The sequence below is a fragment of the Carassius gibelio genome, chromosome A21 (genome assembly GCF_023724105.1).
Source record: "Carassius gibelio isolate Cgi1373 ecotype wild population from Czech Republic chromosome A21, carGib1.2-hapl.c, whole genome shotgun sequence".
Lineage (NCBI taxonomy): Eukaryota > Metazoa > Chordata > Actinopteri > Cypriniformes > Cyprinidae > Carassius > Carassius gibelio.
The window spans coordinates 11,469,441-11,483,339 of NC_068391.1; the positions used below are offsets into that span (position 1 = coordinate 11,469,441).

The 13,899-nt window shown below is 38.4% G+C and overlaps 1 protein-coding gene across 50 annotated transcripts; it reads right to left on the reverse strand.

Annotated features, from left to right (window-relative positions):
• Positions 1-1,078: 1,078 nt before the first annotated feature.
• Positions 1,079-13,013, reverse strand: LOC127941523 (uncharacterized). 50 transcript variants are annotated; one of them, XR_008149052.1, is made up of 15 exons: positions 4,302-13,013; positions 4,010-4,136; positions 3,688-3,722; positions 3,499-3,596; positions 3,378-3,423; positions 3,199-3,293; positions 3,025-3,122; positions 2,851-2,948; positions 2,677-2,774; positions 2,503-2,600; positions 2,329-2,426; positions 2,208-2,253; positions 2,023-2,118; positions 1,849-1,946; positions 1,079-1,465 (listed from the first exon to the last, which is right to left on the reverse strand). XR_008149052.1 is itself a non-coding variant. In XM_052536662.1 (9 exons), the coding sequence occupies exons 2-9, from the start codon at positions 4,106-4,108 to the stop codon at positions 1,107-1,109; spliced, it is 876 nt and encodes a 291-aa protein (XP_052392622.1). In that variant the 5' UTR covers positions 4,109-4,136; positions 4,302-4,758; the 3' UTR covers positions 1,079-1,106. The 50 variants fall into 50 exon arrangements, 5 of the variants coding, with proteins under 5 accessions (XP_052392622.1, XP_052392621.1, XP_052392625.1 ...); XR_008149053.1 differs by having other exon boundaries at positions 1,837-1,946; XR_008149056.1 differs by lacking the exon at positions 2,023-2,118.
• Positions 13,014-13,899: the final 886 nt, after the last annotated feature.

Consider the following 13,899-nt stretch of genomic DNA (forward strand, 5'->3'; position numbering starts at 1 on the left):
TGGTTAATGTTGCTTCTGTTCAAGCCATTGGATTTTCTCTGTGTTCACATTGAATCAAGAATGTGTTTTGGTCTTTCTCATCTGATGTTCTGTTTGATTTTGAAGTTTTGAGATCATTCTCACACCTTAACCTCTCTTATACAGTATGCTGTGATGTGCATTGACTGAGTGGTGCACTCTTCTAAGCTGCTGGTTTCAACCCTCTAAGGTTGGGGCTTCAAATCCAGGGTGGTCAATATTGTGTTTGTTCCAGATGTTGGATTTTATGAGGATTTTATTTTTGTTCATTTTTGAATGTCTCTACTTCTGATCTTGTTTTTTATGTATATTATACTGTTGCCATATTTGCTCTTCTTGCTCTACACTATGCTTCAAAAACATTATTTGTTAGCATGCAAGTTTATGCTTCATTGGTGTTCCTTTTAATATAAAAAGATATCTTCAACATTATAGTATCTGTGTGCCATATGTTTCATTGTATGAGAAGAATTGTGCTCTCACAGATGAGGTAAAGGGTTTCAATTCTTCTGTGGGGTGACATAATAATAGAACTTCTGATCAACAATACGGGGACATCTTTGCAGCATTTCCACTAAGTTTTATACTTGTTAAATTGACAGTTATGAACAAAAATAATGTGCACTTAGTGGGTCAACTCCTGCCATTTTATACCATAAGAAAGCATTTTATGTTTGTTGGTTTCATTGAGAATCAAAAGAAATAAAAAAGACACTCAAGACACTTAAATGGGATCATCAATTAAGCCTTACAGCATGAATACTTGTGTTGTGTACACTAAATATAATCACTTTAACTATTTTCTCCAATTCTAGTTTCTTTCAATTCCAGATTTCATAGTACAAATGAAATAACCTGAATGCAAAGAAAATGACTACTATATCATTTTATCCATTATCATTTATCCTCTATGTAACACCGTGTGATATGAATTGTGCTCGGAGATGTCAATTAATATAGATTAAACAAATTCTACATAAAAATTAAATGTAGATCAGTAAACAAAAAAAGGACATTGAAAGACTACATTAAAGTTTATGAAAGCAAGGACAAAAGTATATTCTAATTCATCATGTATTTATTGTTCTTTACAAACAATTTACATTGAAAATATTGTGCCTTAAAACCCCAGTGAGCAAGCCAGAAGGCAACAGTGGCAAGGAAAAACTCCCTAAATTAGTGAAGAGGATCATCAGCAGAGAGGTATAGGGAGAAACCTTGGGAGGAACCAGACTCAGCAGGGGCAAGCCATCCTCCTTTGGCTGGCATCTAAGTTTGCTGTACATAGGCCAAATATAATACAAGCCATCCATCCAACATTTCATATAGAATTGTGTTACTTTTGTGGTTATGCATTTGTGATATCTTTGACTATTGACTGCCTGCATCGGTTTAGAGTTTTGCCGGGACATTTTCTGAAGATACTTGAACAATGATTTTGTATTCACTGTAAGAAAGGGAAGCAGAAAAGTTTAGTCAAATTAGTATCAACTTCTGATTAACAAGCACAAAGGATAATAGATTATATCTTTTTTCAGTTGTGTGCTTCTTACTAAAAAGGGTTCATAGAGTGGACAATCATTTAATGGATACGGAAGAAGTTTCAACTGTAGCTATTGCAGAAATCTGAAGATACATTCAAGGAACATTAAGTGGTGCAAACTCTAATCAACTTGTTAAACATTTTGTAATTTACGTAGACATTACTCTCCACTCAACTTTTGACAGTAGATATTTAGTTGTGATGCACGAACCAGAAGATGTACATTTATTCAGTGAAACCATGCAAATGGGTAAATTCAGGCTTTGCAGACATACAATTCAATGTACCGTTGTATTGGTTTTGTGCCTCTTCATAAAAACAGTTCGTGGAGCGGAGAATCATAATGGATAAGGCGGAAGTTTGAAGTGTAACGTATTGCACAAACCTGAAAAACATATCAACAGGTGAAAGACTGCTTTAAGAAATGAGTCAATTTGAGTATTGCAGATATATTAATTTACCTTTTGATTGGTTGTGTGCCTCTTCATAAAAACAGTTCATGGAGCGGACAATCATAATGGATAAGGCGGAAGTTTGAAGTGTAACATTGCAGAAATCTGAAAATACAGTCATGGAACATTAACTGATTGATAGTGTTTACACAACTGAAACATTGTACAGCTGTCTATGTTAGTTGCACACTCACCTTTTTGGAGTAGTGGACCGTAGATATTGGGTTTTCATGCACAAACCTGAAAATGTATCAACAGGTGAAAGACTGCTTTAAGAAATGAATCAATTGGACTATTGCAGATATATTAATTTACCTTTTGATTGGTTGTGTGCCTCTTCATAAAAACAGTTCATGGGGTGGAGAATCATAGTGGATAAGATGGAAGTTTGAAGTGTAACGTATTGCACAAACCTGAAAAACATATCAACAGGTGAAAGACTGCTTTAAGAAATGAGTCAATTTGAGTATTGCAGATATATTAATTTACCTTTTGATTGGTTGTGTGCCTCTTCATAAAAACAGTTCATGGAGCGGAGTATCATAATGGATAAGGTGGAAGTTTGAAGTGTAACATATTGCACAAACCTGAAAAACATATCAACAGGTGAAAGACTGCTTTAAGAAATGAGTCAATTTGAGTATTGCAGATCTATGAATTTACCTTTTGATTGGTTGTGTGCCTCTTCATAAAAACAGTTCATGGAGCGGAGAATCATAGTGGATAAGATGGAAGTTTGAAGTGTAACGTATTGCACAAACCTGAAAAACATATCAACAGGTGAAAGACTGCTTTAAGAAATGAATCAATTGGACTATTGTAGATATATTAATTTACCTTTTGATTGGTTGTGTGCCTCTTCATAAAAACAGTTCATGGGGTGGAGAATCGTAGTGGATAAGATGGAAGTTTGAAGTGTAACGTATTGCACAAACCTGAAAAACATATCAACAGGTGAAAGACTGCTTTAAGAAATGAGTCAATTTGAGTATTGCAGATATATTAATTTACCTTTTGATTGGTTGTGTGCCTCTTCATAAAAACAGTTTGTGGAGCGGAGAATCATAATGGATAAGGTGGAAGTTTGAAGTGTAACGTATTGCACAAACCTGAAAAACATATCAACAGGTGAAAGACTGCTTTAAGAAATGAGTCAATTTGAGTATTGCAGATATATTAATTTACCTTTTGATTGGTTGTGTGCCTCTTCATAAAAACAGTTCATTGGGTGGAGAGTCATATTGGACAAGGAAGTTTGATGTGTAGTAAATTGCAGAAATCTGAAAATGCATTCATGGAAAATTAACTTCTTGATAATTAAAGTGTTTGCACAACAAAAACCATTTAGCAATCTGTACACTCACCTTTTGGGAGTAGTGGACAGGAGATATTGGGTTTTGATGCACAAACCTGAAAATGTATCAACGGGAGAAAGACTGCTTTAAGAAAAGGTTCAATTCGAGTATTGCAGATATATGAATTTACCTTTTGATTGGTTGTGTGCTTCTTCATAAACACAGTTCATGGAGTGGAGAATCATAATGGATAAGGCGGAAGTTTGAAGTTTAACATATTGCAGAAATCTGAAAATACAGACATGGAACATTAACTGATTGATAAAGTGTTTGCACATCTGATACATTTAGTGAAATATGTAGACATCTGCACACTTACCTTTGACAGTAGTTAGTGAGACTTGATGCACAAACCTGAAAATATATTGCTATTAGGTGAAACAGTGCCTGAACAAATGAATCAGTTTTATTCTGACACTACTACATTTACATTGTCATTAGTTGTTTTCTTCCGTAAGAAAGTTACTGAGGTACATAATTATGTGTTGGATGGAGTACAGAATCTCTTGTATGGGAGAAATTCTGACGTGTGCATTTCATACGTCTAAAAAGATGACTTGCAGATGTGCTTGCATATAGTTGATTAATTTAACCATGCCTTTATTCTGCTTGTGTAATCATGCACAACTGAGTCTACTTACCAATTTTGTGTTGTTCCATTGACTTAATTGTGATATTAGGAGACAAATGGATGGATGCAGGCAGTCTTTGTGGATGCTTCCTATAATGTTTGGAAGCATCCATTATGATTTGGATGGCTTAGAATGACTGAAATTAGATTATGGATTAAATGTCAGTTAAAAATAAATCTCTCAAAACTGAGAATTTAAGTAGAATTAAAATAATAATAATAATAATAATAATAATAATAATAATAATAATAATAATAATAATAAAGCATTAAGATGAATACAAAGTAAATACTACAGTTACCTTGGCTGGGTGAAGCTTACTAGCTCAAGAAAGAAGAGCAATTATGGGAGATGTTGGGTTGAAAATGATGATCACTTGTTTGAATTACAGGCTGGATTAACTGGACTCGGACCATGTTGGAATCTCAGGATAGCGCTCATATCGTATGGACACAAAAACAGAACAGACAATACAGTGATACAATTCTCATTTCAGAGTGTTGCATTGATAAAATGGATTACCTTCAGATAATACTTCAATCATAACATGGAACAGCTGTACATATTCAACTGATGGATCATTATAAGAGTTATTCATTTAGATATAGATAGACTTAGAACATACCGTCTCCAGTTGTACACTTGCCCTGCAGTTGTATGCCAGTTGAAAGCTCAGGATGAACATTGAACAAGTAAGAGCACAGACAAGAAACAAATAATGCAGGTTATACAGATTTCATTACATAATCACACACATTAATTTTTACCTCAGTGAAATAAGGACTGCTTGGTGGTAACTGTAATAAGTTTGCACAATTTCAACAGAGAAATTTTCTGCATCTTTAACATAGACATGGTCTATCAGTGTACCTTTTTCAGTGGTAGGGTGTTGCACATGTTGACTGTATCCATGTAGTTCCATTAGTGTACCAATTGTAGATGATGTCAAGATGTCTTCATTGAAGTCTCCCATAATCACTTTCTTTCCTGACTGTTTCTCCAGCTCATCAAAAACATGCAACATATTTTGTTGAAACAGATTAAGGGGATATGAATTAGGTCTGTACAGCAAAGCAGCATTCAAACTTAGATGTGGAACTGCAAAGTATATACATTCCAAGTTACAAGGTTCTGGAACCCTGACATTAAAATGAATGCTTTCACAACAGAATAGTCCAACTCCACCTCCTCTTTGTTGTTTTAAATCAGTGAAAAGTGGAATACTGTTGTCATAACATTTAGCTCTTGGATTGCTCTTAAAAACAAATCCTGGAATCTGTACTTGGTCTTCAACTTTTAGCCACGTTTCCGTTAAACAGATGCAATCTGCATTCATTATCTGTCTGTGAACTTGAAGATCCTGAACATGAGCTCGAAGACTTTGTACATTATGAAGAGCAATTGTAAACACGCCAGGTGTCTTTACAAAACTGTAATTTTCTAAAGCAAGTCGGGGCATGTTTTTCATAGCTGAGTCAATTTTCTCATTACAATATATGACCGAGTCTTTGAAGTTATTAATTATTAGTCCGTCGAGGGTTCTCACACGACTCAGTGCAACGTATGCTTGTCCCGGAGAAAATACCTTGTCAAGTGAGACGACCGCTTTATCTACTGTGAGTCCTTGCACTTTATGAACTGTGCATGCCCATGCCAATTTAAGTGGAAACTGACGTCTTAAACCACCATCGTTTGAGACTTGATCTTCTTCCACTTCAATAACAGTTGAATTTGGAGAATATTTCTGTCGCAGCTTCGATCTCTGAACTTTACCAACATTTGGATCATCAAATTCAACATGGATAGCTGATGGAAAGTCATCATCTTCATCATCATCATCACGTCTTTGTTTTCTGCTTATGTGGACAACTGTGCCACAGGCTCCATTGACAAGTCCATCAGAAACATCAACATTTTTCCTAAGCATTACTCTGGCACCAACACCCAAGGAAACACATTTGTCCAAACAAGAGTTGAAAACTTTTGCATGAAATCCAACCTTCCTTTCTATTCTTCCAGTTTCTGGATTTCTGGCAAAGTCTCTAGCGTGAATAGTGATTGCCTCAGGACAACGCTCATTAAGTTTCTGTATATTGTACTCATCAACCTGAGCATTTGTAGGGAATATATGAATAGCATCGCATTCTTCACCAGTTTCACGTTGCTTCAACATGTTGATGTCATTTGGGCTTAGAGTTTCGTTCTTTTTATGAACTCTCAGACGATTTAACATTTCAGCAAAAGATGCATCTTGTTGCCTGACAACTTGTGTTAGTTCAGCAATTTCAAAGTTGGTATCCCAAAGATTCACTCCTTTTGGATCAACGTACAGGGGAATTCCCTTGACTGGCGGTAGCTGATAAAAATCACCAACACAGACCAAACTGACTCTTCCAAAAATTGAGTAGTCACCAGTTTGCTTAATTTGTCTCAATCTACCATGAACATAAGACAAAAGGTGATGGTCAACCATAGACACCTCATCAATGATCAGAATCTGCAAACCTCCCAGTTTTGCACGCAGTGAATTGATTTTGTCATCACTTAGGGGCTGATATGGCAGTTTGACATTGGCACCTATGGAAAAGGTATTATGGATTGTTGAAGCACCAATTTGAAAACTGGCCACTCCGGTTGACGCAGTTAAAATCACACTTCTATCATCAGGGTTTTCGGACAGCTGAGATAAAAGTCTGGAAGATTCATAGTAGATTGCTTTGATTAAATGACTCTTGCCTGTGCCTGCTCCACCAGTGACAAACAAGTGAAATGGTTCAGGGTTTTCACCAAGAAGTTTCTCTAAACACCATTTCCGCACTTTGTAAAAGATTGCAGATTGTTGTGCATTTAATGATCGCAGTAAACATAATGCCTCTTCTCTAGACATTCCAGCCTGATTGGTTTCAATACTGTATGGAGTTCGAGGGTTCGCTACAAGATCTGGAATAGAACACTCAGAATCATCTTCATCAGGAATTGTATTACTCTTCCTTATTTCTAAGCACTCGTGATGTTCCTTTTCAGTTTCAGGACATAACGCAGCCCAAGCATCTTCCAAATCAACACCTTGCTCCAAAAGCTGTTGAGCTCGATCAATTTTGTCACTTTCCTTTTCAAAGAGTGCTCGATTAGCATCAACAATACATTTGACTTGAGTCACATTTCTCCCACATTTCACAGCACCACTGTTGTAGAATTCCTCATAAGTGCTAAAACTCTCAGGCTTCAGCTGACAATCTTCATAATGTGGCAAGAAAAGTTGCAACAATGAATGAAAGTACTTTTCTGGATCTTTTTTGGGAGAAAATCTCGGATATCGAACAACAGCAGGGTCAGTTCGAGTTCTCTTCATCATATAACCACAGTCGTTGTTAAGCTTGATCACCTTGTCTTCAGAAGACTTTTTTTGTGAAGAAACCTCCGATTTTGACAAGATCCTGTTTTCAGAGCAAAAACTTGCAAGACATTGGGTCTCAAACTCTTCCGTGTTTGGCCTATTCTTGTATCGGTCAACCAGACTAGTCATCCAAAAGCTAGCTTCTTCACCAGACTGATCAACTTTGTTTTTGATGACACGAAGAGGCAAACTCATCTTTACAGGATTCAATCCAATTGGAATAAACTGGACTTTACGAGAACATTCCTTCAAGTGCATACCAGTCAGACGATACACAGCCTCTTGAGCAGAAACTTCTCTGTTGTGAAGATATACACTACCAAGCATCTTCAGTGATGATCTCGCTTCAAGGTTTCCATTCATGGCTTCGTTTTGCGCACGTTGCAGCAACAATCCCATTTCTTGTTCTGCTTTTGTGATGTAACTGATAATGTAAACCACTACGGAGTAAGCATCAGTGACGTACTGGATATCCATGTTGCCTTGCCAGGCACGCAGTAAATGTTTATTATACTGGTTCACCCAGACGTCTTTTGGACTTCTTTTAAGGACAACGGATTTCTTTTTGGAACACTGTGCATACACTTTCTCAAAGAGAGCTTGGTTAATACCAATGGATTCAAAAAATGCATCAGTAGAGTCATAATCCATATCAGAAGCTGTTAAAGCCTTTTTCACTTTTTCTAAAACTGTACGTGCAGTATCTTTTCCATCACCGCTTTTCAAATCGTCTCGACTACCACCTCTTGTAATAAAGGTACGACTTGATGGGGGTCGTGGAAAATTAAATCTGCAAACTGTCTTTTTCTTACGACATGTCTTTGAATGTCTGACACTGTGCTTCTGAACACCGTTGACAATCTCAAACAGATCAGTTTCATCCTCGCTTGGGGTCTCACAGGTGATGTACCGATCAATGAAACTAGCAACCAAACCATCGTTTTCTTCATTGTCTTCATTTAACGTTGGGGCATTTTCAACCCAAAACAGACAGTGAACATGAGGAGATCCACGCTGTTGAAACTCTACACGATAAAAGTAATCTACTATCTTGCCGATCGGTTGAGCTGAAGACATGATTACATCTCTCAGAAAACAATGCCACCTATGATCAAACATTCTTGCAGCAGTCACTGGGTTTCGTCTGATCAATCCACATTTTTCAGACCAGTCAAGTTCATCTGCTTTCACATTTTTCCCTTCTTGTTTGATTATGGTACTAATCATTTCTGGCCATCTGAGATCCGCAGAACTAAAGGATGCAAAGAAAGTTGGAATACCTAGCTGTCTTACAAGTGCAAAAAGGTCCTTTTGAGTAGACTGCCAATATGGAGGTGTTCCACGGATTGGTCTCAAAAACTTGTATCCTTCATCAAAATTCAAGATTTTAGATAACGAGTCCGGGTTTGTTAGTACATCTGATGTCACTTCAGTCAACAAACTCTTCTCAGATCCTTTGCGCAAAGCAATTGAAACATTGGATACAACTTGATCAATCTCCGACAGATACTGTGCATAGAAAATGAAGTCTGTGCTTCGTGCAAAACGTCCATCCGCATTGAGGATTCTTGCATTCAAGTATCTCGACAGTGTTATTTTTACATCCCTCTTATCATGAAATGTCGGACCACCAGTTGGATACAGAACAGGGAAACATTTTGCTTCGTTAGACCTATCGGATAACAAACTAACAGGACTGTTACCTTCAGCAGGTGCCAGATTTAATACATCCTGGAAATGCTGATCAATTACTTCTGAACCGATGTCCACAGGTTGCAATGACGTATCTGACAAAAGACCACTTTGCTCTTTGATGTAGGTAAGGTCTTCCTCTTGCTGTTCATCAAGGTCATTTTCGTCAATCTTTTCAACTATGTCTTGTTGCTCCATTTCATCTACTACATTTTCTTCTGGTTCGTTCAAAGAGTTGATCCACTGCTGATTAATCTCCACATCACTGAACCACTTATTGAACTGGATTAAATATTTCAGAGCATTTCGAACACGATCAGTGTGTACATACTTATACTCATAATGCCCTTTGTAGGTTAACTTGCGTTTCAGTTTTATCCTTATCATCTTGTCGTCACATTCATTTCGTGGAAGGATATTGGACACACCTGTGACATTAACTGGGACACAAACTACAGGGCCATGGCATCCATGTTGTTTACCACGAGGAAGGCACAGTAATTTCATAAAAGGAATGTTACGTGCAATGAGATGTTGTTCCAAGGAGTTGAGACATTTCAGTTGATTTGGAACGTCCACCAAATGCATGTTGTTAGCAACGCTCTCTTCGGGCAGTTGTCCACAAAGGATTTTTCGATGACACGTTAGGCAAATCCATAATTTGCACCCTGAGGAATGAGCAGAAGATCCTTCACACTTTTGATCACAGACATGAACATACCTGGTTGTGATGCATCTTCTCCCCAAAGCAGCAACTTTAACACCTTTGTCTTCATAGCATTGTCTTCTACATTCAACAACCTGCTTTCTGAAAAGTAAACGGTGACAGACACAGCACACAAACTCTGGACCACTACTAATGTCTTGTCTAAAATGATCAATAGCAACATCAATGTCTTGTTGTTCCTTCTTTCTTGCATACCTTTCACAACCTTTTTGTATTTTACTCACACGAAAGGTCAGATCTTTATGGTATTTCATTTTGGAATACTTAGCCATTTTAACTTTGAAGGCTGGATACTGAATGTTTCTACTCTTTGAATACTCACACACTCTTGCTTTGAAGGCCAGGTTTTGCAGATATTTTTTCTTTGAATACTCACATACATTTGCCTGAAAAGAGACATTATATTTATATTTCAATCGAGAATACTGGCAAACACGTTTTTGGAACTGAAAATTGCTCAAGTACTTGGCCTTAGAACGCTCACACTTTGATTTACGAACATCAACATTTTTTAGATATTGGTCACAAAGAATTCCCTTTTTTTTCTCTCTGTAATATCTATCTGTACTATATTTAGTTTTGTCATATTCAATTTTTTTTCCCCTGTAAACTGTGTCATCAGAATATTTTGTTTTGGCATATTCAATTTTTTCCCCCCTGTAAACTGAGTCAGAATATTTTGTTTTGGCATATTCAATTTTTTTCCCCCTGTAAATGGCATCATCACAATATTTAGCTTTGGCATGCTCAATTTTGTTCTGTCTGTATTCTGGGTCGTTACCATACTTTGACTTCTTGTACTTCAATTGTTTTTGTCTGTACTCACTGACATTGCGATATCTCTCCCGATGCCTTTTGGTGGGACAACATTCTGCAGCGTCGCTTACCTTTCTCTTACGCAGACATGGTTTGCTGACCTCATTTGACACCACATTTCCACATGCTCCTGCACAAACAGCATCTCGATCCCTGTGCTTAACACATGTCACGACTTCATAATGATTACGGTTACAGTGTTTCAGATAGATTGCATTCTGAGTGGATACCTCTCCTGTAGGTTTGTGCGCATTCCATCGGCCGTCATTAAAAGTCATTATGGTGGTTTTGAAAAGATCGGCCGCAACAAATATGTCAATTTCGGTTACCCATGAGCCAGAATAAAACATTCTAGATTGTGTCAGATAATCCTCTGCTGAAGAATACTCACTTCTCACGTACCTCTCAAACAGCGGAGTATTCATCTTCAGATGTTTCACAACTGCACGGCGAACCTTCAAGTGTTTCTCCTCACTTCCACATATCACATGTGCCAACGATCTGAAAAAGCAGTTACCATCTGGTTTAATGGTCTTTGTCTGACACGGACCTGAAATGGGACCAAAGTTTATGACATTATGATCACTGTTATCATTGGACATTTGTATGAGCTCACATAAAGCTTGCTTGTCATTATATGTTAAAGGAGAAAAAAAGACATCTGGAACAGAAACATCAGTGATCATCAGGTCATCGGTTACAACGGTTTCAGTGTGTGATTTTGTACCTTGTTTACCTGACAGCTCAATGTGCTTTTCTTTCCTCAATCTTTTACCTTTACTTGGCAACACATTAGAGGCTGTCTGTGTTGGAAGGTTAGGGTTTCTCACATCTGCAGCTTCATCCACAGGTACCGGATAATCAGGGGTCTTTGGCTCAGTCTTCACAGATTCACGTACCTTTGGTGTGCGTTTTAAGACGTCACTGTAGAGGGCTTTACCGGAAGAGCATGGTAAACTGCTGCTGCCTGCTTCTTGCAGCGGATCAGACACTTCTGCATCTGCATGAACCAAAACTCCAGTTATCTCAAATGGTGGCTCAGGTTCCCCAAACAACTGTGCCATGTCATTGATATAGTTGTACAGAGACTCTATGGTACTGTGATAAACTACACAACTTGTGTCTGTCCTGATGGCATGAGAGTCAACGACTGCATACCATGACCCCTGCTTAATAACTGCAGATGTGTTGGCACAAATGGTTAACAAGAAAGCATCAGCACTAAGTAGAGTTTGCTGAAGGGCTACATCAAGTGGCATGGCTACACTGCTTATGGCTTGGTCATACTCGTGGTACTCATTGACATTAACAAAACCAGTCAGAGATGGAGTGTACTCGATGGAAAATGTAGTATTACCCAACACATGTCGCCTTGGTAATTCATGGACTGCAATATAATTCCTACCCTTCGCTTCCCGGTCTTTTATGTTACCCCGTTTTCTCAGATACTCATAGAGGCGTGTTCCTGCAACCAAGACACCGTCCAGATCTGGTGTTGACCACGTCAGCACATTCTTCAGCTTGCTTTTCAACACCGCCGTCAGACTGATTGCTCCACACTGCCTGTTGCGTGAATCTCCAAAGCGGGCATCAGCTTGATCAAAAGATCCTCTTAGCATGGATTTCTGGGGAAAATCAGAACAAACACCCAAAGCACTTTCATGGCAAATTGCAGGAATGTTTTGTTCAGATTGCATGGGTTTTGATTTGCTTTTCATTGGGTACCTCATCTGGGGTCGACCGAGCTTGCCTGAGTCTACTTGAAAATCACATGTCCTTACCTCAGTCTTGACTGATTCACATACCTTGGAAGGGCGTTTTACAACTTCACTGTAAAGGGCTTTACCGGAAGACCGTGGAAAACTGCTGCCAACTGCTTGACCAAGAGAACCTTTCTGCACTGATTGCTGTGGAAAATCACAATATGCAGGTAAAGTATTCACAGAAATTTCATGTATATTTGTAAGCACTTTTTCTTTTTTTTCTGAGTTTTCAAGGGTTTTCAAGGGTTTGCAAGGGTTTTCAAGGGTTTTCAAGGGTTTGCAAGGGTTTTCAAGGGTTTTCAAAGGTTTGCAAGGGTTTTCAAGGGTTTTCAAGGGTTTGCAAGGGTTTTCAAGGGTTTTCAAGGGTTTGCAAGGGTTTTCAAGGGTTTTCAAGGGTTTGCAAGGGTTTTCAAGGGTTTGCTTAGGTGACAGATGCAAGTTTGCAAGGTTTACTGATGCATTTACTGATGCGAGTTTGCAAGGGTTTTCAATGCTGCCAGCTTTTGGTGACAACAATGCATCATTTTTTTTAAGAGGATTCAGCGTAACCTCTGTATTTGCACATCTCTGAGCATAAAGACGTTTGGCTATCGTCGCCCTCTTCTTCGGTCGCGGCATGCCGACTCTCTGCCTCTGCCGCCGACTCTCTGCCGCCGACTCTCTGCCGCCGACTCTCTGCCGCCGACTCTCTGCCGCCGACTCTCTGCCGCCGACTCTCTGCCGCCGACTCTCTGCCGCCGACTCTTGACGATAGCTGCCGCCTCTCTGCCGCAGACTCTTGACGATAGCTGCCGCCTCTCTGCCGCAGACTCTTGACGATAGCTGCCGCCTCTCTGCCGCAGACTCTTGACGATAGCTGCCGCCTCTCTGCCGCAGTCGCCGCCTCTCTGGCTGCCTCTCTGCCGCAGTCACCTCGGTCTTTAGCCAGTGAACCACCATGCATAAAAGAAAAAAGGTATACTTGTCAGCCAGGCTTTGTTGTACATTTAAACACTTTGGCAGGATGTTCTATATGCATTTTAATAAAGTTCGAAAAGTTTGACTTACCTCAACTCGGTCTTTTCCCAGTGTACCAGCACATGCAAAAAAGAAGAGGGTGATAAGTTATGCATTTTAAGAACTTCACTTCATACATTTAAAAATTACATTAAAATTATAAATGTTACCTCAACTCACACTCTTATCCATTCACCAGCACACATACAAAGTAGTATTGTTTAGCATATATTCAATTTACACATTTCACTTTCACAAAAAAAAAAAAAAAAAAAAAACATTTCACAGCTAAATAAACTATCAATTAAGGAGACAATTTTTCAAGAAAATATATTAATATCAACAGGAATGAAAACCGAATAAAAGTTTCTTAATTAAAATATCAATGCAAGATTTGATAATGACCAGCTACATTATTCACATAAGCCCTTGACAAGACACAAGTGCTGATGAATATCTTAAGACTGCCCAGCACACATGGATATGGTCTTAATTTTGCCATGAAAAA